General features: G+C 43.8%; 1 protein-coding gene across 1 annotated transcript; it reads left to right on the forward strand.

Annotated features, from left to right (window-relative positions):
- Positions 1–27,036, forward strand: LOC149450361 (cytochrome P450 2C3-like). The gene is made up of 9 exons (XM_089692060.1): positions 1–242; positions 3,061–3,223; positions 4,986–5,126; positions 8,974–9,134; positions 11,630–11,803; positions 13,489–13,630; positions 14,851–15,038; positions 18,160–18,301; positions 26,499–27,036. The coding sequence occupies exons 1-9, from the start codon at positions 63–65 to the stop codon at positions 26,693–26,695; spliced, it is 1,488 nt and encodes a 495-aa protein (XP_089548186.1). The 5' UTR covers positions 1–62; the 3' UTR covers positions 26,696–27,036.

Genomic DNA, 27,036 nt, shown 5'->3' on the forward strand with positions numbered 1-27,036 from the left:
TGTACAACTGGAGGAATATTGACCTCTGTCATAGTCTGTTTCTGTTAGTCTCTTCCAGAAAGATGGGATTCTCCACAATCCTCGCTCTGTTGGTCACTTTCATCATCACCCTCCACTTTACCATATCATGGTGGAGACAGCGCAGACGGAACAGGTCACTGCCCCCCGGACCCACCCCGCTGCCTTTCTTGGGCACCCCACAATATATGAATCAGCGAACAGCCGATAAAAACTATCCTGTGGTAAGTTGAGCTTCAATCTATAATCTGGCCCTTATACTGGGGATGTACTGCTTGATTCCCAGCCAGCTAGTGAGGTAGACAAGGGATTCGTCCACATAGATATTTTGGTCAGGGAAATACACTTCAGCAAATCTCTTGGAAAAAAAATTATTCAATGGGCAGATTTTGTAGAGCTTATCATAGCCAGGCTGATCTCGGGGAGGGCACAGTGAATTATCGCTGAAATGCAGGAAGTGCAATTAACCTTTTCCATTTAGCCATTTATAATGTGTATGTCACCTATCACAAGACTACAAAAAGACCCACCATCTTTCTCAAATTTATAGACAATATCATCACTGCCCCGATCTACCAGCAAGCATCTCCACCAGAAAACATTTGCTCTGATTCTGTGAGAAGACGAGTGACATTTTCCAAAGAACATTCCACTCACAGAAGCAGGCCGAAGACAACAAATGTTAGATATGCAGCAGTAGGGGAGTTAGGAGAGACACCAGGGGTCTCATATACTGTATGTAAGGGGCTTCAGAGGGGTGTTCTGAGTAGAGAATACCAGTTTTTGGTTTTCTCCAGGTTTTGTAATTCCCAATTCAGGGTCTGGAGGCTTTGAAAAGATTAGGTGGGAAGAAGACTACCCCTGTGCCCAGGTCTTACCTGACCAAGGCACTAAGCCTGATGGTGCTGCCTGGACCAATACTTTGGCTGTACTGACCCAGGCCTTTTTATGGACCATGTTTCTGCCTGCTTCCTGGATGTTAGCCTGCTGCCTGTACTGACCCTGGCCTGTTTATAGACCATATACCTGCCTGCTGCCTGGAGAATTCCTTTGGCTGGCTATTGCTGACCACATCTTTGCCTGCTTCCTGGACCAATGCTCTCCTCCCTCTGTAGACAACTGTTCTACTAAGACCATTATTGCGGCCGAGAAAATAACAACCAAAAGTCTCACAGATGTGCTATTGCCATAATCAAGTGGAGTAGCAGAAAGTATTTTGGGGTGGGGGGGTAATTCTTGTATGTCCATGTTGTGTGTTAGAAATATCTAAATTGACTTTGTTGAAAAAATAAAATAAAATACATTTTAATTATCTTTCCACATTTTCCAAAAACTTGTAGAAAACAAATGACATGTTCAAAAGACTCATTATGCCTCATAAAATATACCTTGGGGTGTTTGCTTTTTAAAACTGGGTCATTTTGTGGGTGTTTCCACTGTCCCGGTGCTCCAGGGCCTTCAAAGGTGTGATAGGTAGTCAGGAAATTGGATGTGCAATTTACAGTATATCCCTAGAACAGTGTTTCCCAACCTTTGTTCAGTTAAGGCACCCTTTAGAAGTATTCACAATCTCGAGGCACCCTGTTCTAAAATATAAAAAAATGGTACCATAGCTTGTAGACTCTATAACTTTCACACAGAAATACCAAATAACCAAAGTTACCAAATAATATACCCTGATTTGGGTTATTTTTTTACAAAGAAATGTAGCAGTATAAATTTTGTCCTAATTTTATGAAGAAAAAATACTTATTTGCAAAATTTTATATTAGAAACTATGAAAAAAAAATTTGTTTCACATTGTTCTGAATTTGAGACTTGTGCTGGGAGGGGGATTTCAGCAGGGGGCAGATTTGTACTGAGAGGAGGGGAAATGTATGCTTAGCATGCAGATTAGTGTTCGATTTATTATGAGAGGAGGAGAGGATTTTTGCTGGAAGGGGGAATTTGGGGTGCAACAGGGGGTAAGAATTGTTCTAGAAGGGGAAATTTAGGGAGTAGTAATGTAGGGGGTTTTGTGCTGGGAGGCAGGATGGGGGAAGTGGATTTGTGCCAGGAGGGGGGATTTGGGGGGTTTGTGCTAAAAAAAAAAGGTCTTATGGCAGGGGGGAGAAGATTTGTGCTAGGAAGGTATATTCTTTGATGGGGGTTGTGCTAGTAGGGATGATTGGGTGATATTTATGATGGGAGGGGAAATGTTTTTGGGGAGGGGGATTTGTGCTAGGATGGAGGATGGTGAGAGGGGAATTTGAGCTCGGAAGGGCGATTTGGAGTGGGATGAAGAGGATTTGTTCCAGGAGGAGAAATTTGAAGAGCAGTGGATTAGTGCCAAGAGGGAGAAATTGTTTTTATTTGGAGGGGGATGATGGGGACATATGGGGAGAGAGAAGATTTGAGCTAGGGGGGATGGGGGGGCAAAGATTTGTGCTGGGAGAGGGGATTTCAGCAGGGGGGAGGGGGAATTTTCGCTTATCATGCAGATTAGTGTTAGTGGGGGGGATTTTTTCTGACACAATGCTCATACATCTTGGGGGGGGGGGGGTGCAATTTGGCATATTCGCCGTGGGCTCTAGATGACCTTGTCTCGGCACTGACCCAAGGGATCACTGAACAGTGATGATAAAAACACGTCACCCTAGGGGGACGTCCACTCACTACCATGCAGCAGGCCCAGGGACATCTTGCTTAACAGCATCACAGGCGCCATTTTTCACAGATATTGAAGCCATTCAACCATAAAAAGGTCACAGGCTGGGGTAAAATATGGAAGCCCAAAGATGTACAGGAAGATGCAAAGATTATTGTCCCCAGACTATAATGCTGCCTCTGTGCTCACCCTTGGGGACATCTGAGGGATATCCTTTGTTCATATTTCATGTCAGAGATTTACAACCACTTTTAAATAATGGGTTTAGCTGCTACCTATCATTAGAAGGTGACACCAAGGCACGGGCTAGGGGTGTGTTGTAGGTCTGTTCCTACAGCAGAAGAATTCTTGTCATTGTGACCTCTGACTACCTTCATTTCTTTCACCTATGACAGCTCAGACAAAAGTACGGCTCAATATTTACCATCTGGAAACTGACGGAGCCGGTGGTGGTCCTCTGTGGTTATGAGGCGGTGAAGGATGCCCTGCTGAACCACGCCGAGGAGTTCAGTGCCCGCCCATTTATACCCACAGTGCACATCCCCACCAAAGGATACGGTAAGATTGCCAGGACACTCCTCGGTTGAACATACTTGGGTTCGGTTCATGGGGGGGCCATTGAATTTAACTGAAGTTTGAGCGTGAATCCAAACCCTACTGAGGTCAATAGAAGCCTGTAAAAGCAGTTTTCAACACTTTCAAGGGTAATAGGAAAGGGATTGTGTGGGTAGCTGGGCACTGTGAAGGGGGATTTGCACCAACACAAACATTATCTTTTACAATGACCATAAGGCGGGAAGCAGCTATTTTAATATTGCTTACAGTGAAGGCTTAAAAACACAAAATTCCTATAAATAACATGCCTGAGGGATGCCCAAAACCTGCCCTAGAAATGGTGCACCTGAACCCCTTACACTTCAACACAACACAAACAAGTGGACTGTTCATGTTGAGTGCTAATTAGATTCTTTTTTTTTTAATATTTATTTCCATTTGTTATGTTTTATTACCTGTTTATACACTCACCGGCCTCTTTATTAGGTACATCTATTCAATTGCTTGGTAACACAAATTGCTAATCAGCCAATCACTTGGCAGCAACTCAATGCATTTAGGCATTTAGACGTGGTGAAGACGACTTGCTGAAGTTCAAACCGAGCATCAGAATGGGGAAGAAAGGGGATTTAAGTGACTTTGAAAGTGGTGTGGTTATTGGTGCCAGACAGGCTGGTTTGAGTATTTCAAAAACTGCTGATCTACTGGTATTTTCACACACAACCATCTCTAGGGAAATCGAGACTCATCAGACCAGGCAACATTTTTTCCATTCTTCTATTGTCCAATTTTGGTGAACCTGTACAAATTGTAGCCTCCGTTTCCTGCTCTAAACTCATGGAACCAGTTGTGGATTTAGTGTATGCCCTAAAAACCTTCACCTGATTCCTGAGGGTGTATGTCTTATGCCCTGTTCCTCTTCCTCCAATGCAGATACCTGGCAGTGATTACTGGTAATCCCAGCTGTCAGTGTGATCTGTATCAGTATCTATATGCAGGACTGCTGTTAGGTGTCACAGGGCCCCGTACAGCCAATGTGACAGGGCCCCTAAATAAAGACAGTTTACTAGGCTTCAGTTATGAGTGAACACAGTGATTGATCGGTACCGATCACTCATTTTGTTCATTCTGGAAAGGAAGGGGCTGGTAAATGTGACATATTTACGGACCTTTCCTCACTCTTCATGTTAAGGATCCTATTGTGTGCCTGCAGCTGCCGGTGGGAAGGTGAGTAGGGAAGCCGGAAGCACTGCCGAGGTGGGGGGGGGGGGGGTGCACACAGGATGGTTTGAGCAGCATGGGGAAATGTATGGTGTACTGGGAGGTGCTTGGGAAATATCTTCTTGGCAGAGATGCCCATTCGGGGAGTCTGTCACACTGGAAAGTGCAAAATCTGGTTCAGCTCTTCATGGAAACCAATCGCTTCCAGATTTTTTGTCAAACCTTAACTGAACAAGCTGAAGTTAGAAGCTGATTGGCCGCCATGCACAGCTGCACCAGATTATGCGCTCTCCAGCTTTAGTAAATCAACCCCCTTGCATTCATCATATGAAACCATTGAAATCAGATATATTGGGGTTGATTTACTAAAACTGGCCGCCATGCACAGTTGCACCTGATTTTGCACTGTCCAGTTTCAGATTGAATCCTTTGTATTTGTCCCCTTTGATTGGTAAGGACACTCCCATGGAGATCATGGCTTGGTATACCTTATAGATGGAGCTGCAGTTTGTAACTTATTGCTGATGATGATTCACTTCTTCAGGTTTTAATGGCCCCCGATGGCGTCCTCTGCGCCGCTTTGCCATCTCCTTCCTGAGGGACTTTGGGATGGGGAAGAAGACCATGGTATCCCGCGTGCTTGAGGAGACAACGTATCTCACCCAGGCAGTGGCTGAGACAGAAGGTAGGAGAAATCTTTTTATTTCTTAAAATTTTTATTGCAAAATTGACTGCACGAAAAATGGGAATCTTGCATAATCAGTAAACCTAAAGGGGACCATATGGTCACTAACTGTGGCCAATGGGCTGGATACAGCCATTTGCTTGCCTTTATCCAGCCTTTGTGTCAGTATTCCTCTCACTGACACCAAAGAGAAGGTGACATTCTTTCCACTGACATCAATGACGGAGCACTATTCCTTCCACAGACACCAATGATGGGGCACTATGTAATTTATTTTTTACTTCCACTGACCACAAATCCTGAAGCATTGTTTATTCCCACTAATGCCAGGACATTTTCTATTCCCACTGGGCACAGTCCAGCACCCCTAAAGTCTGAAGGACCATAATTTGGCCCTTTGCTTAGAAAGTTTGGAAACCCTGGTCTAATATTTGTGGGTCACTGGCTGGGAATGATGGCTGTGCTTCATTCAGCTACTCCCAGCAGTAGAACACTACCTTGTGCATGAGTCTGTTGAATGCAAATCCATATTGGAAATTACTGAGCTGGCCAGAACTAGTTCTTGAGGACGAATTTCCACAGCTCTTACTGTGAAGAAGTCTTTCCATATGTGGAGGTTAAATTTATTTTCCTCCAGCTGTAAAGAGTTCCCCCTTGTCCTCTGTAATGACCTGGAAGTGAATAGCTCTACACCGAGTTCACTATATGGACCATTTATGTATTTATACATATTGATCAAATCCCCCCTTAATCTCCTCTTCTCAATAGAGAATAAATTCAGTTCTTCTAATCTTTCCACATTAGCCGAGCTCTTCCATGCCTTCTATCAGTTTGGTTGCACATTCTCCAATTCTCCAACATCCTTTTGATGAACTAGTGGTATCCAAAACTCACTCTCTCGCTGTCAGGGAATGCCTGAATGATTAATTTAGTCGGCTAAATCGATTGAATCACAGTGCCTCCAATCCAAAAACCATTTATAAAAATAATTTAACTGACTTAATAATTATTCTGAGTAAATTTTAGCCAAGCAAAATTCTTTAAGAACACAACAAGACTGGTGTAAGTATAGACCGCGGATTATCAAAAAATAAATAAATATTTATCAGTGAAAATGTGGAATAGACTCCCTCAAGAGTTGGTTGTGGCCAGCTCAACGGATTGCTTTAAAAAAGTCCTATATTATTTCATAGATACACAGAATATAACTGGATATAACATTTACAGGTCAAGTTGATCCAGGGAATATCTGATTGCCTCTCGAGCGATCAGGAAGGAATTTTTTCCCCTGCAGGAGCAAATTAGATCATGCTTTGCTGGGTTTTTTGTCTTCCTGTGGATCAACTGTGGGTGTAGGATTATAACTTTTTTTTTTTTTTTTTTATGGTTGAACTGGATGGACTTTTGTTTCTTTTCAGCCAGACTAATTATGTAACAATAACTCTGCACCGAGTTCATTATATGAACCACTGATGTATTTATTCATGGAGATCATCTCACCTTATGTATTATACATGGAGATCATATCCCCCCTTATGTATTATACATGGAGATCATATCCCCCCTTATGTATTATACATGGAGATCATATCCCCCTTATGTATTATACATGGAGATCATATCCCCCCTTATGTATTATACATGGAGATCATATCCCCCCTTATGTATTATACATGGAGATCATATCCCCCCTTATGTATTATACATGGAGATCATATCCCCCTTATGTATTATACATGGAGATTATATCCCCCCTTATGTATTATACATGGTGATCATATCCCCCCTTATGTATTATACATGGAGATCATATCCCCCTTATGTATTATACATGGTGATCATATCCCCCCTTATGTATTATACATGGAGATCATATCCCCCCTTATGTATTATACATGGAGATCATATCCCCCTTATGTATTATACATGGTGATCATATCCCCCCTTATGTATTATACATGGAGATCATATCCCCCCTTATGTATTATACATGGAGATCATATCCCCCTTATGTATTATACATGGAGATTATATCCCCCCTTATGTATTATACATGGTGATCATATCCCCCCTTATGTATTATACATGGAGATCATATCCCCCTTATGTATTATACATGGTGATCATATCCCCCTTATGTATTATACATGGAGATCATATCCCCCCTTATGTATTATACATGGAGATCATATCCCCCTTATGTATTATACATGGTGATCATATCCCCCCTTATGTATTATACATGGAGATCATATCCCCCTTATGTATTATACATGGAGATCATATCCCCCCTTATGTATTATACATGGAGATCATATCCCCCCTTATGTATTATACATGGAGATCATATCCCCCCCTTATGTATTATACATGGAGATCATATCCCCCCTTCTGTATTATACATGGAGATCATATCCCCCCTCATGTATTATACATGGAGATCATATCCCCTCTTATGTATTATACATGGAGATCATATCCCCCCCCCTTATATATTATACATGGTGATCATATCCCCCTCATGTATTATACATGTAGATCATATCCACCCTTATGTATTATACATGGAGCTAATTTACCCCCCTTATGTATTATACATGGAGATCATATCCCCCCCTTATGTATTATACATGGAGATCATATCCCCCCTTATGTATTATACATGGTGATCATATCCCCCCTTATGTATTATACATGGAGATCATACCCCCCTTATGTATTATACATGGTGATCATATCCCCCCCTTAATCTCCTCTTCTCAAGAGATAATACATTCAGTTCCTCTAATCTCTCCTCATAGCTAAGCTCCTCCATGCCTCTTATCAGTTTGGTTGCCCTTCTCTGTACTTTCTCCAGTTCCCCAATGTTCTTTTTGTGAATTGGTGCCCAAAACTGAACTTCATATTCCAGATGAGGTCTTACTACTGATTTCTACCCGGAGGAAAATTATATCTTTCTCTGGAGTCTATACCTCTCCAAATACAAGAGAGGATTTTGCTCGCTTTAGAACCCGCAGCTTGGCATTGCATTCTATTATTAAGCTTGTGATCTACCAGAACCCCCATATCCTTCTCCACCATTGACCCTCCCAGATCCTTCTCCACCATTGACCCTCCCAGATCCTTCTCCACCATTGACCCTCCCAGATCCTTCCCCCCCCTCAGTATGCATGATGCATGCATGTCGCTAGTTCTCCAAGATGTTTGGAACAACCTACCCGCCGAGTTCCTTCAAAAACTGTGTGCAAATGTAGCTAGAGGAATTGGTGCTGCAAAGGGTGGTCACACCAAATATCCTTCTGTTCATTTACTTTCAATGTTGTTCACTGATAAAAAATAAACTACTAGCACTTCTATTTCTGAAAGCAGTCTTCATTTACAGCATTTTTTCACACCTGCCTAAAACGTTTGCACAGTTGTGTATTTATCCTGGTGTGGAGTGTTGGAGATGTGGGGTAATATTCTGCCTATTTGCTGCGATTGCCCTGTAATGCACAAATTCTGGTCCCAGATCTTGCTATTGGCTCACAGACAAACTTGGACAACAATCCGGCCACCTGCCTGCTTCATCTCATGCCAATTCCAAGTATACGTAATACTTACTGATTCAGCACCTCAGTGTAGCAAAGACATGCATCCAATGCAACTGGAGGCAGCCCAATCCACCCACTATTGGCCAATGGAACTTCAAATTTGTCAAATGACACGGAGGACCAGATGACATTCTGGACTGTTTATAGAGGACCTGATGTCGTTAAGGGAAAAATTAGAAAAAAGTAAAATGTTCTACTATTGTAAAATACGACTTCATATACCAGATGCTGTAAAAATGTTTTCATTATTTTAGGAGAACCATTCAACCCGCTACTGATCCTGGCCAGCGCTGTGGAGAATATTATCAGTTCAATGCTGTTTGGAGAACGTTTTGACTACAAAGACCCAAAGTTACATGATCTGCTATCTTACACCTCCCAACACGTCAAGAATTTTTCATCCCCATTTCACGCGGTATGTTTACTGTCAGTGATTGACTTGTCCTCCTGTCTTCTACTAGCACCTTCAGTTACTGTCACTGGAAACCAGTCATGCATGTTGCCAGGTTTCCTTGAATGACTCATATTTGGCTCCAAACTTCACTGCCGTGTTCTTCTGTATTGTATTTTATCACTATAATTGCTGCTAACTTTAGGTATTTTTGGAGAAAATTAATAATATATTAAAGGTTAATGGTTTGGTTTAGAGTTTAGACTGGGGTTATAGAATATCTAAACCAACATCTGTTTGGTATCAGGCCTCACTTTATATTCCAGGGGTGTCAAACCGGCGGCCCTCCAGCTGTTGCGAAACTACAAGTCCCATCATGCCTCTGCCTTTGGGAGTCATGCTTGGAACTGTCAGTCTTGCAATGCCTCATGGGACTTGTAGTTTGGCAACAGCTGGAGGGCCGACAGTTTGACACCTGTGTTATATACAGTAGGTTTTTTTTTTTTTTGGAGGGGGCAGGGATTACCTGGAGGTCCTGCCTGTGACAGCCCTTACTATTATAAGCTGACAACGCTGAGACATTGCTAGCAATTAGCAGCAGTGTAGTCAGCCTGCCATGCAATATTCTTCAGTTGGCCCTTGGGCTGCCTATCAGGTAGAAAGCCAGGGAGGAAGCCCAATGGCCAACAGAAATGGCTCACAGAACAGGCTGACAACCCTGCTGACAAATGAAAAGCAGTGACTTAGGGTTGTCAGCCTACAACATGAAGTGCTGTTACTGGCAGAACCTCCAGTTAGGAAGCATTGCACCTGATACACAAAAATGATTTGTAAAGAAAACTATATACTGTGAATTGAAGTTTATTCTGCCTATATTTTGCCTTCTCTGGCTCCCCCCCCCCCCCCCCCCTCCATCGGCTAATGACATGTTTATGAACCTTCCATTTTCATTACATAGCTTATTTTAGATCTAGTGATGTCATTGCGCCACTGGAAAGATTGGGCGTGGTATTTATTTCACGGAACATTGGCCCGTGGCTAAAATGGAAGCAGAGTGCGGGGGGTCAGCAGTAAGTGACCCAGAGGTCAGTAGTGGGTAATATATAGTTCAGAGGTCAGTAGTAGGTGATGTATAGTTCAGAGGTCAGTAGTGGGTGATGTATAGTTCAGAGGTCAGTAGTAAGTGATGTATAGTTCAGAGGTCAGTAGTAAGTGATGCATAGTTCAGAGGTCAATAGTAGGCGATGCATAGTTCAGAAGTCAGTAATACGTGATGTATAGTTCGTAGGTCAGTAGTAGGTGATGTAGAGTTTACAGGTCAGTAGTAGGCGATGCAGAGTTCAGAGGTCAGTAGTAGGCGATGCAGAGTACAGAGGTCAGTAGTAGGTAATGTATAGTTCAGAGGTCAGTAGTAGGTGATGTATAGTTCAGAGGTCACTAGTAGGTTATATATAGTTCAGAGGTCACTAGTAGGTTATATATAGTTCAGAGGTCACTAGTAGGTTATATATAGTTCAGAGGTCAGTAGTAAGTGAGATAGGAGCTTCCAGTAAAGACTAACGTCTAACTCAACTACAATAGAGTTGAATTAGATCTCAAAACACCACCCAACATTCTAGTCATCATGCATGGAATATGAAGAAATGGAGGATGAGACTGCTGTGACCAATAAAATACACAATAAACACTTGTACAATTAAACACACCATGCTGAAATGAAAAGTCCCCAACTATATTTGCAAGATATGGAAATATCATAGTGTTCTGTGAATACATACACATGGAGAAGCAATATACAATATACATGCAATATATTCAGAGTTTGTGTATTTATAAAGCTGTAAGTGCTGTGTAATGCTATGCTATGCAAAGTATCATCAGCCTCATCCTCCCTATCTTCATCTATGTTTTATGTATTCAGAGTAGAATGTTGGGGGGGGGGGGTCCAATCAGGGTTTTTGGTAGTTGGGTTATATACCCACACCTGCTGGGCATCTATACTATATACTAAGCACCTTCTGGTTACTTGACAGCTGTCATCTCACAGGGTGAGGAAAGGATATTTGATCAGATCATCTCCCCCCGCAGCTCCACTGGCACTCGATCTCCTCCACAACTGCAGCAAAGATTCATGCAGTGTTTGTGATGGTTTCATAGTGGGGTTCGGCTCTCACTTGGTTCCTTCTCCAGCAGGCAAGGGGTTAATGGTTAACTGTTATGTGTGGCCCGCTTGGCTCCTTCCCCAGACAATGTCAGAGAACCGGCATCATCCCATGTTCAGGAACATGTCGGGGCACAGTAGGCCCCCTTCCCTTGGAGCCCATGTGCACCACACATTGCACCCATGGATGATGCTCCTCTGAGCTAATTGCATTCCTGGCAGATGTTTTTCTGTACCTGCAGCATCATTAAGGGATAAACATTAGTTATTTGCATGCATTGCAGAGCTGCAAAAAAACCAGTACATCATAATTTGTAATTCTCAGTGTTTTTTTTCTCCTTGTGTTTCCACTGGTCAGGTCTGCAACGTCTTCCCGTTCCTCCTCAAGCTGCCAATAGTATCAAAAATTGCCTATAAGGAAAGCTCCTACCTGCAGAACTTTGTGCTAGACTACATTGAGGAGCACAAACGCACCCTGAATCCTGAGGATCCCCAAGATTTGATTGATTATTTCCTGCTGAAGATGAAAGAGGTGTGTACACCAAGTGTCGTCTTGTGAAGTATCCTTGATAATCATTGGTTGTATTGCCATAAACCAGGCAATTTCTCTGGAGAATGTCTGTGTGAATGTAATTGGTTGTACTGGATTAGGATTACATTAGAGTGCAATGGTCCATTTTCAGAATTCCCCTCTCTCTTTTCCTTTCTATCTCCGCACTTCTCTCCCCTCCTCTGCCTTCATTTCTTCTTTCCCTTCTTCGCTTCTCCCCTCTCCTCCCCCTTTCCCTTGCCTCTTCCTACACCTCATTCCTCCCTGCTCTTCTCCCTTTCTATTTAGCGCCATTTGTCTTCTCTTTCTATTTTTTTGGAGAAAGTCAATATTGAGTTGGCCCCGCCCTTTGCAGCTATAACAGCTTCAACTCTTCTGGGAAGGCCGTCCACAAGGTTTGGGAGGGTGTCTATGGGAAGGTTGGACCATTCTTCCAGAAGCACATTTGTCAGGTCAGGCACTGATGTCGGGGGAGGAGGCCTGGCTCACAGTCTCTGCTCTAATTCATCCCAAAGGTGTTCTATGGGGTTGAGGTCAGGACTCTGTGCAGGCCAGTCATGTTCCTCCACCCCAAACTGACTCCTCCATGTCTTTATAGACCTTGCTTTGTGCACTGGTGCTCAGTCATGTTGGAACAGGAAGCGGCCATCCCCAAACTCTTCCCACAAATTTGAGAGCATGAAATTGTCCAAAATGTCTTGGTATGCTGGAACTAAGGGGCCAAGCCCAACCCCTGAAAAACAACCCCACATCATATTCCCCCCTCCACCAAACTTTACACTTAGGTTCTCCTGGCAACTGCCAAACCCAGACACGTCCATCAGATTGCCAGACAGAGAAGCATGGTTGGTCACTCCAGAGAACGCGTCTCCGCTGCTCTAGAGTACAGTGGCAGCGTGCTTTACACCACTGCATCCGATGCTTTGCATTGCACTTCGTGATGGAAGGCTTGGATGCAGCTGCTCGGCCATGGAAACCCATTCCATGAAGCTCTCTACACACTGTTGTTGGGCTCATCTGAAGGACACACCAAGTTTGGAGGTCTTTAGCTATTGACTCTGTAGACAGGTGGCAACTTCTGTGCACTGTGCGATTCAGCATGCGCTGACCCCACTCTGTCATGTGACGTGGCATACCACTTGGTGGTTGAGTGGCTGTTGTTCCCAGTTGCTTCCACTTTGTTATAATCCCACTAACAGCTGAGCGTGGAATATTCAGTAGCCAGGAAATGTCACGGATGGACTTATTGCACAGGTGACCACCTATCACGGGACCACGCTTGGAGTCACTGAGCTCCTGAGAGCGACCCATTCTTTCACCAATGTTTGTAGAAGCAGTCTGCATGCCTAGGGGCTTGATTGTATACACCTGTGTCCATGGAGGGGATTGGAACACCTGAATCACATGTTTTGGAGGGCGGGGCCAATACTTTGGCAATACAGTGTATGTGTAAAAGGGTCTTTAACTGTAACTGTGTCTTCAATTTTTTATTTAACACATTGCAAAAAAGTGTCTGGTGGGTAGTGAGAAAGTATTAATAGTCTTTTGCAGGATGCTTTGAACATACAGTTATATGCAACCTCAATGCCCTTTGCAGCTGCTGTAATATTTGGTTCATGTTGGTTGATTATTTCTGCTGATGTTAATTCCCCTCTCTGTCTCCTCAGGTGGAACATGAGAAGGATCCAGATTTCTGTGATGAGAGCCTACAGGCAATCTTGGTGAGTCTGATATCGGCAGGTTCCGAGACCACCGTTAGCACCCTGAAATTCTGCCTGGTCTTGTTCGCTCACTATCCTGATGTACAGGGTAAGATCCATTTGTGGAATTCAGAAAGACATGTTATGTTCATCTGCCAAATATCCCATCCTGCACTACACCACCAGGAAGAACTGGCTGCAGATCCACCTTTACATTGATTTGTTTATGACCTAGAAGTGCTCTGAAAAGACATAAGTGAGAACTGAAAAACAAGAAAACATTTTATTTATACTTGGATGTTGTGGAACCCCCAGGCCACATCCTCCATTGACCAAAAAAATGTCTAGTCTGAGCATCTCTAACATAGCAAAACCCATCCACCATCTCCGGCCACCAATTGCAGAGTGCTGCAGGAGATGGCTAGTAGTTTGCTGGCTGTGTGGAGACAACTGGTGGAGTTCTGAGTGTTGCCAAGTGCAAGACAACTGAATAGGGTGAGAGGTACTTGTACTGTCTATAGTCGGGGCTTTTCTTCCTTCAAAAAATAGGTGCAGGAACTCCTCTTTTCTGAGGCACTTCTTGTCTCCGCCCCCTACCCCTGACCTTCACTTCATTCCGCCCCCTACCCACCTCCCAGTACCTCTCCTGTTAGAGAACACAGGGCCAAGTATCATTTTGTGCTGCTAAATAATTTGTATGGAATTTGTTAATGATAACAAGAAAAGGAGAAACATACACCCCCCCCCCCCCCCGTAGCCAGCAGCAATAGACCCCCTCTGCAACAATAGATTTAGATTCCTTCAGCAACACTTGGTCTCCAAAACAAATTATATGTTTGGCAACAATAGACCTCCAGCAGCTACAACAGATCTCCCAGCAGACAGCATCAATAGACTCTCCAGCAGCTAGCAACAATAGACAATATACCCCTCCCTCAACAGTAGATCCCTTCCAGCAACAATGGACCCCCATCAACAATAGACTCCCCCATCAGGAACAATAGACCACTACACAAAAATAGATCCCCTTCAGTGACAATAGATCCCCCAGCAGCCAGCAACAATAGATCTTCCAGCACACCCCAGCACCCCTTGCCATTGCATCATTCAGTGCTGGTGGTGCCAGAACTGTGTTCCTCTGCATTCCCACTGAAAGAAAGCCCCGTCCATAGTTATGCTCCTCTTCTATTTCTAGACTCCCAACCAGTACTGGCCAACAAACTCCATGCTGGAAGCGCTCATTCTCTACATACATTTTTATAAATTCTAATAATTCCCTTTAACACAGACAGTTTAGGGAAATCTCAGGTACCTACTTTTACATTTCAGCAAAGGTCCAACAAGAAATTGATGAGGTGACGCAGTCATTGCGCCTACCTAGGTTCGAAGACCGACCACAAATGCCGTACACCAATGCTGTCATTCATGAAATGCAGAGAGTTTTAGACCTGACATCAACTACTCTCCTCCATGCTGTGACCAAAGACATCGAGTTCCATGGATACGCCATCCCGAAGGTATACAACCATGATATATTCCAGCCTGTGTTTTTGTCACACTGTGTAGATCAAATGGGAAATAGTAATGAGACACAGCTTACATTTTAAAAGGGGGGGAGGGGAATGTAAAATTAGTTGTAGGGTATATAGGCACATGCCATATTTCTGCCATACAAAAATATGGACGGTTACTTGTGCTGTGCATGGCCAGCTACTAGTTGGATGCCATGCTGTCTGTTCATTCTGAGTTTGTTTCTTTTAATATATACCTTAGCAGAATGTAATATAATGCAGTGCAGAAAAGACAATAAGAAACCATTCTTTCCTCTTACCTGAAAAAAGGTGCAAATACCAAGCGCAATGAGGTTCCAGGGGATATGTAGATGACCACATTATGGGCAGCTCCAGCCAATCATTTGACCAGCAATGAGACATGAGCACAAAACAACAAATGAAGGAGCGCTCCCAACCCTGTGCAAGTCAATAGAATCACCAGCCCAGGAACAGATAAAATCAAAACACACTTTAATGTTGGGTTAAAAATCATGACATGTAGGAGCAGGGCTGTGGATAAGGGGGTACCACCAGTCCTCCTGTACGGGGCCCAGGCCAGCAGGGGGGCCCTATGCAGCTGGGTGAATCGGATGTGGGCAGGGAGGATGATCAGCATGGCGGGGGGGGGCAATTCTGGAACTGATCCCCTGTATGGCTCCCTCTGCAGCAGCTGAAAGCTGGCTTCTACTCCTCTCCCTCTTGCTGGCTTTCAGCTGCTGCAGTTGGAGTCATACAGGGGACTGGTTCCAGTAATTGCCCCCCTGGTGCACCTATCACCCTTCCTGCGCATCATACATTTCCTCCTGCTGCCCAGGCCTTCCCCTGTGTGCCCCCTCCCCTGCAGTGCTGCTGGCTTCCCTCCACCCTTCAAACCAGCAGCTGCAAGCAGACAATAGGATCCTTCAGGATGGAGAGTGGGGGAAGGGTCCTTTAAATATGACACATTTACCAGTCTCTTCCTTTTCTGAATGAACACAGTAAGTGATCGGTACCAATCACTCATGGTGTTCATTCATAACTGAAGAATAGTAAACATTTTTTTTAAATTTTTGAGCGGGAGCCCTGTCAAGTTGGCTGTATGGGGCCCCGCGGTTTCTAACAACAGCCCTGTGTAGGAGTGCCCAGATGGATACATCACCAAGCCAGTGGAGTGGAGAAACACATATTCCCAGAAGCTGGAGGATGACACATAATCCTGGACCCAACAGTAGGTTGCTCAGCCTAGGAGCCTCATGACAGTGAGAAAGGTGTGTGGATGGTAGCCGCTGGGATCACTGAGATGGCGGGTCTGCTGGAAGTCACATGTCCCAGATCCGGTTGTTATGTCATTCACCTGGCGAGAGACCGATCGAACAAGGGCTGGTGAGGGCAAACTGGAAGCCTAGGGGAGCACTCCAACCACATCAAACCAGAGGAGAGAAGCCGGTCATCATGATTATTATTATTATTATTATACAGGATTTATATGGAGCCAACAGTTTTCTCAGCGCTTTACAATATAACGGGAGACAATACAGCAACAATACAGTTTAATACAAGAGGGATAGGAGGGCCCTGATCCTGGGAGCTTACAATCTAAGAGGGAGGGGCTGGTGGTACAAAAGGTAATAACTGTGGGGCGGTGGTGTATTTAGGTTTTTTTGCTGTTCTAGGCAACACAAAAATTGGCTCCCCGCCACGGAGAGATCCTGACACTGACAAACACCCTCCTCCCCGACGAAAAGAGCCTGACATTGACCAACAACACCCCACCCGAGAGAGACTTCCACTACCACCGCCCCCCATACACTGGCAACCCCCACCCCACGCCGGGGAAAGAGAAGACACTCCCCTTCACAGCTCCAGACATCCCCAGGAACAAGAGTCAGGCTCTGTATACACCATCAAGCAGTCCCTCTCAGATTCCACCTGGTCCCCATGCTGCGTGTGTCCTTTCTTCCATCCCTTCTTTCGGGGGGGGGGGGGGGGGGCAGTGCTGCCCCCCTGAAAAATGCCACTGCCCCCCTGAAAGAATGCCACCCTAGGCAAATGCCTTGTTTGCCTTGTGGTAAATACGCCCCTGCTGTGGGGGATGGACTGGTAGGAGAAATAGAAGACTCCATTATTAGCTGAGGGCAGGATAGGCTTCCTTGAAGAGAGGTTTTCAGAGATCACCTAAAAGTGGGCAGAGTAGGCGATAGTCTGATAGATTGGGGTAGAGATTTCCAGAGGATGGGGGAGGCTCTGGAGAAGTCCTGGAGACCAGCATGAGAGGAGGTTATCATGGTAACATGTTTCAGGGACTTGCCCCTTCCTCAGATCATCAGGGTTGGGAGCGCTCCTCTAGTTGTTTTTCTTTCCTCCTCCTGCCTGGGTACCTGTATACGTTCTATTTACTCCTTACGTCTTTCACCTTTTACTGTCAGATAAACAAGTTAAAATTTGAGTATTCAGCTTGTCAGACTTTCACATGATTTAAACACAGTAAATACTTTACTCCTGCGCTGGGGATGGACTCAGCAGAGACTAGAATACAATGTGAATGTTCTGGAATATGCACTGCTTGCTGCCCTCAATGGCCCAGGTAGTCCAAAGTCATTAAATGCAAATGAAAAAACAAAAAGAGGGCGCACCGGCCTAGTGCATTGTCGTTTATAAGTATTTATTGAAAGAATAAAAAAGTAGGTATCATACTCACAATGGACATATAAAACAGGCATATCACAATGAACAAAGGTGTTCAATCCATATAGCATCTGAGTCCACAACGATGGAACCCTGGATGACCAACTCTCTGACGCATTTCGAGGACTCAGCCTGTGGTGACTCTGAGGAAGAGGCTGAGTCCTCGAAACACATCAGCCAGTTGGTGGACTCAGATGCTATATGGATTGAACACCTTTGTTCATTGTGATATGCCTGTTTTATATGTCCATTGTGAGTAGGATACCTACTTTTATATTCTTTCAATAAATATTTTTAGGCGATGATGCACTAGGCCGGTGCGCTCTCTTTATGTTTTTTCATTTGCATTTCACATGATTTAATCGGCACTGAGCCTGTAGAATGAGTTTGTATAAAATAGACTGTCTCCCTCCTTTACCAGGGCACCATCATCATCCCATTCCTGTCATCGGTGCTCTATGACCCCTCTCAATGGGAGACACCAGAACGGTTCAATCCCGGACACTTCCTGGATGAGGAGGGCCAGTTCCGCAATCGGGTGGCCTTCATGGCATTCTCAGCCGGTGAGAAACCTACATTATGCTGTCAGTTCCAGGCCGGGGTGAAGTAAACCATTTCTTCGCTGTAATACATAGAAATATTCTATCACACAAGTCACTGCAGATACAGTTGTGACCAAAATTATTCAACCCCCAATGCTGTAAAGGGGTTTAGGGACTATAGTGTACATTTGGAATTGTATTCAGAATCAAATCCTACAAGGACGTTGTAACTACCCAAATGCAACTAAAATGACATCAATTGTTTATGTAATACAGTAGTAAATGGTTCTTATGTGGTTTCTTCATTGCCACAATTATTCAACCCCTTAAAGACTACCACTCTGAAGAACAGAGGTTCATACAGGTGCTTTCCATCAGGTATTGAAAACACCTGTGGATGTCACCGAGCAGCAATCAAGCATAATAAGCACCAATTAGGCAGCTTTAAAATGACTGTGATACTCAGCTCCTTCTAGACATTTACTGGTGTGGTTACAAACATGGTGAAGGCAAGAGAATGGTCCAGGAAGACAAGAGAAGAGGTGATTTCTCTTCACAGGAAGGGCAATGGCTATAAGAAGATTGCAAAGATGTTAAACATACCAAGAGACACCTTAGGAAGCATCATTCGCAAATTCAAGGCAAAGGGCACTGTTGAAACGCTACCTGGTCGTGGCAGAAAGAAGATGCTGACTTCGACTGCTGTGCGCTACCTGAAGCGTAGAGTGGAGAGAAGTCCCCGTGTGACTGCTGAGGAACTGAGAAAAGATTTGTCAGATGTGGGTACAGAAGTTTCAGCCCAGACAATAAGACGCACACTGCGTAATGAAGGCCTCCGTGCCAGAACTCCCAGGCGTACCCCCTTGCTGTCTCCAAAGAATAAGAAGAGTCGACTGCAGTATGCCAAAAGCCATGTGGACAAACCACAAAAGTTGTGGGATAGTGTTCTGTGGACTGATGAAACAAAATTAGAACTGTTTGGGCCCATGGATCAACGCTATGTTTGGAGGAGGAAGAACAAGGCCTATGATGAAAAGAACACCTTGCCTACTGTGAAGCATGGTGGAGGGTCAATCATGCTTTGGGGCTGTTTTGCTTCTGCAGGTACAGGGAAGCTTCAGCGTGTGCAAGGTACCATGAATTCTCTTCAGTACCAGGAGATATTGGATGGAAACGTGATGCAGTCCGTCACACACCTGAGGCTTGGGAGACGTTGGACCTTTCAACAGGACAATGATCCCAAGCATACCTCCAAGTCCACTAGAGCATGGTTGCAGAGGAAAGGCTGGAACATTTTGGAGTGGCCATCGCAGTCACCAGACTTAAATCCGATTGAGAACCTCTGGTGGGACTTAAAGAAAGCAGTTGCAGTGCGCAAGCCTAAGAATGTGACTGAACTGGAGGCCTTTGCCCATGAAGAATGGGCGAAGATACCCGTAGATCGCTGCAAGACACTTGTGTCAAGCTATGCTTCACGTTTAAAAGCTGTTATAACTGTAAAAGGATGCTGTACTAAGTACTAAGATTGAATGTCACTTGGGGGTTGAATAAAACTGATAATGCTGTGAGCACAGAAAAGACATTTGTGGTTATTTCATTATAACTGTTATGTTATATTTGTCTGACCTACAAGTGCCTCTTTAATGTAAATGTAAGCAAGATGACTGAATGATCAAAAGCAATGTCAAACTGGCCAAAACACTCAATTTCAGTGGGGGTTGAATAATTTTGGTCACAACTGTATGACGTCTCGGAGAGTCCCCGTGATCATTCATTAAAGACCCCCTCCACCCCCACCATACCAGAAAAACCTCAACGCAATTACAATACAAATGTGTGAAAAAAACGTGAATATTCTAATGCATATAAACCTTGTGTAACTAACCCCTCGCCCTCCAGAGGATCCCCCCCCCTCCCCCTCCTGACCAGGCCATTTTTTGCGATACGGCGCTGCGTTACCTTAACTGACAACTGCGCGGTCATGCAACGCTGCACCCAAATGAAAGGTATGTCCTTTCCCCCCCACAAATAGAGCTTTCTTTCAGTGGTATTTGATCACCTCTGAGGTTTTAATTTTGTGCGCTATAAACAAAAAAAGACCGACAATTTTGAAAAAACAACAAAACAATATTTTTGACTTTCTGCTATGTAACATCCAGTAAAAAAAATTTAAAAAAAATAAATTTCTTCATAAATTTAGGTCAATATGTATTCTGCTCCATGTCTTTGCTAACAAAAAAATCCCAATACGTGTAAATTAATTGGTTTACGTGAAAGATACAGCGTCTACAAATGGCGGTATAGATACTGGGATTTCTATTTTTTTTATACTACTAATGGCGGCAATCAGTGACTTATAGCTGGACTGTGGCGGGCATTGTGACACTGGGTGGGAACTAACTGCCACTGACATCCCCAGTGACACCAATACAGTGATCAGTGCTAATAAAAAGTACTGACACTTTACTAATGGCACTGGGCAGGAAGGGGTTATCATCTAGGGCAATCAAAGGGTTAACTGTGTGCTGTGTGTTTTACTAGGGCAACATGCTGTGCATAGAAATACAAAGCAGCATGTCCTTGCTGGCAGGAGAGAGACCTGTGTTGTTTACACTCAGGTCTCTCCCCTGTCAGCTTTCCCCAACGATCGCCAGGAATCTCCATCCTAGACCCGGTTAATGACATCCCTATGGCGGTGCAGGTAGGGCGGCGCGCGCACCCCCTACCCAGAAATAAAAATCACGTATATATACACGTGAGTTTGCGCAGCCCTGCTGCCCTTTAGAAGTAGCTCTGCTATAGGGCAGCGGGAAAGCGGCTAACGTTAGTACTGTTGCTCACACTATTTGTGTTCCCACAATAAAAGCATAAAAAATATATCAATAAATAAGCCGCGCAGTACAAATACTCCATGTATATTATATATTTCATATATTTTGGGTTGTTTTGCAGTAATGCACGGTACATGATGATTTATCACTAGGAGTATTTGTACTGCACGGCTCTTATTTACTTATATATTCTTTCTCCACCACCATATACTTCCAATTTATTCTGCCTCCACAGCGCTCTCTTGCCTATTCTTCCTCTGTCATAGTCCCGATAGAATACCCATTAATGATGCCTAGGCTGACGTCACCCCCTCAGCCATGCAGAAATGTTCATCCCTAGTGACTGGTATTTTGTGGTGGCAGCCAACAGAACGAGCAATAATGGAGGACAGTGAAGGTAAGTAGAAGATTGTTGGGAGATCTTTGCCAAGGAGCAACGCTCCCCTTAACCCCTTCCAGTCCGGACACTTTCCCCCCATTCCAGTCCGGGCACTTTCACCCCCTTCCAGTCCGGACACTTTCCCCCCATTCCAGTCCGGACACTTTCACCCCCTTCCAGTCCGGACACTTTCACCCCCTTCCAGTCCGGACACTTTCACCCCCTTCCAGTCCGGACACTTTCACCCCCTTCCTGTCCGGACACTTTCCCCCCATTCCAGTCCGGGCACTTTCACCCCCTTCCAGTCCGGACACTTTCACCCCCTTCCAGTCCGGACACTTTCACCCCCTTCCAGTCCGGACACTTTCACCCCCTTCCAGTCCGGACACTTTCACCCCCTTCCTGTCCGGACACTTTCCCCCCATTCCAGTCCGGGCACTTTCACCCCCTTCCAGTCCGGACACTTTCACCCCCTTCCAGTCCGGACACTTTCACCCCCTTCCAGTCCGGACACTTTCACCCCCTTCCAGTCCGGACACTTTCACCCCCTTCCTGTCCGGACACTTTCACCCCCTTCCTGTCCAGGCCAACTTTCAGCTTTCAGCGCTATCACACTTTGAATGACAATTGCGCGGTCATGCAACACTGTACCCATATGAATTTTTTAGCATTTTTTTGAGACAGATAAAACTTTATTTTGGTGATATTTATTCACCGCTGGGATTTTTATTTTTTTGCTATATAAATGAAAAAGTCCAAACATTTTGAAAAAAAAAGTGTTTTTCTTCTTTCATTTTGCAAATAAATAATCTTTCTTCATAAATTTTGGCCAAAATGTATTCAGTTATCTTTTTAGTTAAAAAAATAACACAAATTAGTTTATAACCAAAAATTCTAATTTTTAAAAAAATGTTTTTAAATTTTATTTTAATTTTTTATATTATTATTTGTGTGTTTTTTTTTCTTTTTTTGCACTGATTGCTTTTATACCCATAAAGGCTGTAAATGAAATCATTTTTTCTTCTCTCTGACTGCATTCTTGCAGCCTTTGAGAAATACTGTGTGAGCTGTGATTGGGCACAGCTTGTCACATGGTACAAGGCTGTTGTGAATGGCCCTGTACCATGTGACCTCTGTGATCATTCACAGATTTCATGAGTAGTAAGAAGTGATGTCAGCAAGTGACATCTTGTTTACTACTGTTCATGTGATCACTGATTGGGCAATCAGTGATCACATGATCGGGACCTCGTACAGAGATCCCGTACAGCGATCTGTGTTCCAGAGAGCGTGCACAGGCAGTGAATGCGGGGGACGTTTATAAACGGCCTCCCACTTCGGCACTGCTCCCATCCAGCTGTCTATGTACATGGGCCGGACGGGAAGTGGTTAAACACCTTGGTTAAAATGGAAAAATAAGCCCTAAAATCCATAGGTAGAGAACCCAACCCGGATCTTTTGCTTCTCATCCTGAGAATGACATAATGTACTAAGCCACTTGCATAAAAAAATCTCCTTTTTTCCCTCTAATCATTTTTTTTAATACATATGTCCAGAGAAAACACTACTTTTGTTTTTTTGGGGGGAAAAGGTGGCAGTCCTGAAAGTCCATCTATATTGTTGCAGTAAACACACCACCATGAAGGGAGAGGATACCCACATGGAAGAAAAATACACTTGAAATATATTTGAAAAATATTCTTCCGTAATATATTGACATGTATGTGAAATACTACAATTTTGGCCATATTCAATATATTTCAATAAATATATATATATACTGCATGTTGAAATACGTTTTTATATATTACAAAATATATGAAAAATATTTTTAAAAATATATTTTTTTAAAGACATACAGTATATTTGAAATGTATTTTTAATTAAGGTGATTGTAGCCGTATTAGTGAACTTGCAACAGAAACAATTGAGTGCTGACGTGATACTTTTTTTATTTGCACTAACATACAATTTTGAGGACAGGCTTTCGGGGTATGTCCTCTTCTTCAAGGTCCAGGCAGTACTACTTCACAAAGTTTTAGCAGAATGTTAGAAGAGATGTTGAAAGTAGGAGAGAAACAAACAAACAAAACCAGAAAGAAACACACACAGATGTACACAGCAATGGTTATAAGACTAGGATTAGACTAGAAATAAGACACAGCAAAAGCAAAGACTGGGGGGGGGGGGGGGGGGACAACACTCAGAGGGGGTCGTAAAACTGTTGGATAATGAGTGAGGAATCCCAGGTCCAAATTAAGGCCATTATCTCTTGTGTCAAATAGAATTCATTCTTAGTTCAAAAGTTTTTCTTTCCTGAATAGTTTGAAATTTCCAATAAGCACTAAAATATTGAGGTCGTCCATAGTGTGGTCCGGTTGTGCAAAATGGTGTCCAAAAGTCATCTTCTTTATGTTCCTTGATGGTATGTCTGTGCAAATTCATCCTTGTTTGCAACTTCTGTCCTGTTAACAGGAAAAAATACAGACATAGTGTCATAGACTAAGTGGTTAGCACTTCCGCCTGGCAGTACTAGGGTCGTTGGTTCGAATCCCAACCTCGGCACCACCTGCCTGGAGTTTGCATGTTCTCCCTGTGCCTGTGTGAGTTTCCTCAGGGTACTCCGGTTTCCTCCCACACTCCGAAAACTTGCTGGTAGGTTAATTAGCTCCTGTCTAAGTTGTCCCTAGTATGTGTATGTATGAATGTGAGTTAGGGACTGTAACGTAATGGACATGAAAGATTTGAGTGGATAAAGATTTGATCAGTGGAAATATGGAATCATAGCCATAACAGGTTGAGTATATTAGATTACGTCAGGTCCTTTCATTGCAAATGTGTGTTCAGGAACAGACACTCATTCCATTAAGGATGTATGGAGGGAAATGAATAGAAGGTACAAACAAGTGGTCTGGGATCAGATGTGTATGTATACACAATTACTCAATAGGCCTCAATCATCATTTAGCATCAATTAGTGTTAATTAGCCTAAAGCCCCGCCTCCTGGAGGTGACATCTTTGTGTTAATGAGATCACCTGCTGGAAAAACCTGTTTTGGAATTTGTTATAGGAGACAGGACGGCTAGGTTTGTGTATTCATCAAAGGGGTATGTTTAATCTCTTATAAAAGATGAAATATTAGTTGGAAAGAGATGGAAATGCTTCCGTTGCGCAGGGCCTTCTGTGTGCTACATTTGCATATAAGAATCATATTTATGGCTTGGAGAGAAAGCCAGGAAAATGCATGGAATGATTAGATGACGCGGGGGTGCGACAGTCTGATGGTGTTTGGTACTGTTGCGATAGGGCTGATGCGCTGGTGTCAGAAATCCAATCCCCGATTTGGTGTTCAGGCCAGTCTTGGCCCAACTGAACTTGGGCAGGTCCATACACAGTACCTCTTGTGGGCAGGTCAGGACCACCTCCCCCAGGGTCAATTGGCCGAAGACTAATGTCCCGCCCATCTCCTAATCCCAATAAATTGGGTACACTGACATTTGTGATCCATACGGAGCTGGTTCGATTGACCAATGGATTGCTAAGTTTCTGGCTTGCTCCAGCCGCAGGGTAAAGTGTTATTCTGTCTTTTTATTCCCTTTTATTTTATAGTAATTAGTCATTTGTGTGTCTTCCTATATCTTTTGTATTTTCTGTAACTTTTTATCTTTTGTACATATTTTATGCACTGCCCACTTTGGGAAATTAAATCTTAAAATTAATTAGTGAACTTCTGTGTATTTAAGCACGTGCTCATATCTTTGGGGAGACTAGATCAGAGAGATTAGATCGGAGAGATTAGATTGGGTTATATTGTATTGTATTTTAGTGCTCTTAAAACGCTCGGTTAAGCTCATTGCCAATCTGTATGCAACTGCACTGTGAGTGGGCAGATTGCACGCAGATTGCACGCAGATTGCAAAGGTAACAGATCTGCCAGACGGAGATCTGTGTGTGTGTGGTGTCTCAACAGACCGTTCTGCGGATAAACTGTTGGGTGGTGGCAGGCTACCTTTGTGGTGCGTCTGGTGTGGGGGTGTGTGGACAGTGGAAGGGTTATCAACACGGGGGTTCAAGCTAGGATAGCTGGAGGGACCTTAGAAGGGTGTGTGATTACTAAGCTGGTCCTCAACTCTAATCAGGGCACCAGGTTGTATGTAAGATCGTATCTGCCAGTGTGTGGTCGACCAGCTGGATTGGAGTGGAGTCTCCATCTGGTGGTGGCCACAGGTAGTGCGGGCTGTGAAAAGGTATCACGGCTGATCTTATATACGGTTTTAGATTCTTAAGTGTAAATCCCCTTTATTCCCCCTCTTTACCACCCTGTTGCGGCTGCATGTGCGCATCTCGGTTAGCTAGTCGCTGTGGGCGTTGCGTGTGGTGGACACGTGACAGGGTGATCGTTGACAAATCCTTGACAGGGACCTTAGATTGTACGCTCCTTGAGGGTTAGGGACTGATGTGAATGTACAATATATATGTAAAGTGCTGTGTAAATTGATGGCGCTATATAAGTACCTGAAATAAATAAATAAATGGTCCCTAGTGGCCTCCATAGAATCCATTCCCCCAACCTGTGATCCATAGTGGCCTCCACAGAATGCAATACCCCAGCCTGTGGTGCATAGCGACCTCCAAAGAATCCAATCCACCAATTAATAATCCATAGTGGCCACCATTATGGTTCCTGCTAGCTGTTCAATTTCCAAAACTGTGAATGTATTTGGGTATGATTAGGTGGAGCGCACCACAGGGAACCAGAAGGATCCGCTCAACGGGAGATTTTATCCTGAACTGGTGGGTCCATAAACGATCCAGGGATTCACTCCTCAGTTCTTGTCCTCCATTCATCTCCAGCATTATGCACATTACTGCTAACAAATATCACTGAAGTTGTAAATGCGATCGATTTGATATTTTATTACACAATGGAGTAAAAAAAAAAAACCTATGTTCCTGTATGGATTATTTCTTTAACTCATGTGCAAATTTTCTTCACCTTTTCTACAGGAAAGCGTGTTTGTCCCGGAGAGAGTTTGGCCCGAATGGAGCTCTTCTTTCTCCTCTCTGCTCTGCTCCAGAAATTCACCATCAAGCTGCCCCCGGGAGCTGAACGTCGGGACTCCAAATGGCTGCATGCTAACAAATATGACATTTTGTCCAATGCTCAGCTGTGCGCCGTCCCCCGAGCATTGTCCACCAAGTAACCTGAGATATTGCTATGAAATGATTTGTCCACCAAGTAACCTGAGATATTACTATGAAATGATTTGCCCACCAAGTAACCTGAGATATTGCCATGAAATGATTTGTCCACCAAGTAACCTGAGATATTGCTGTGAAAAGATTTGTCCACCAAGTAACCTGAGATATTGCTATGAAATGATTTGTCCACCAAGTAACCTGAGATATTGCTATGAAATGATTTGTCCACCAAGTAACCTGAGATATTGCTATGAAAAGATTATCTCAGGGCTTCTTTGTGGTGGACCTCCATACACAAGTATAATTTGCAACAAAATTAAAACTTTGGCATGCTTTACTACAA

The sequence above is a fragment of the Staurois parvus genome, unplaced genomic scaffold (genome assembly GCF_062004578.1).
Source record: "Staurois parvus isolate SC_StPar_1 unplaced genomic scaffold, SC_StPar_1.0 ptg000575l, whole genome shotgun sequence".
In the NCBI taxonomy this organism is placed as follows: Eukaryota; Metazoa; Chordata; class Amphibia; order Anura; family Ranidae; genus Staurois; species Staurois parvus.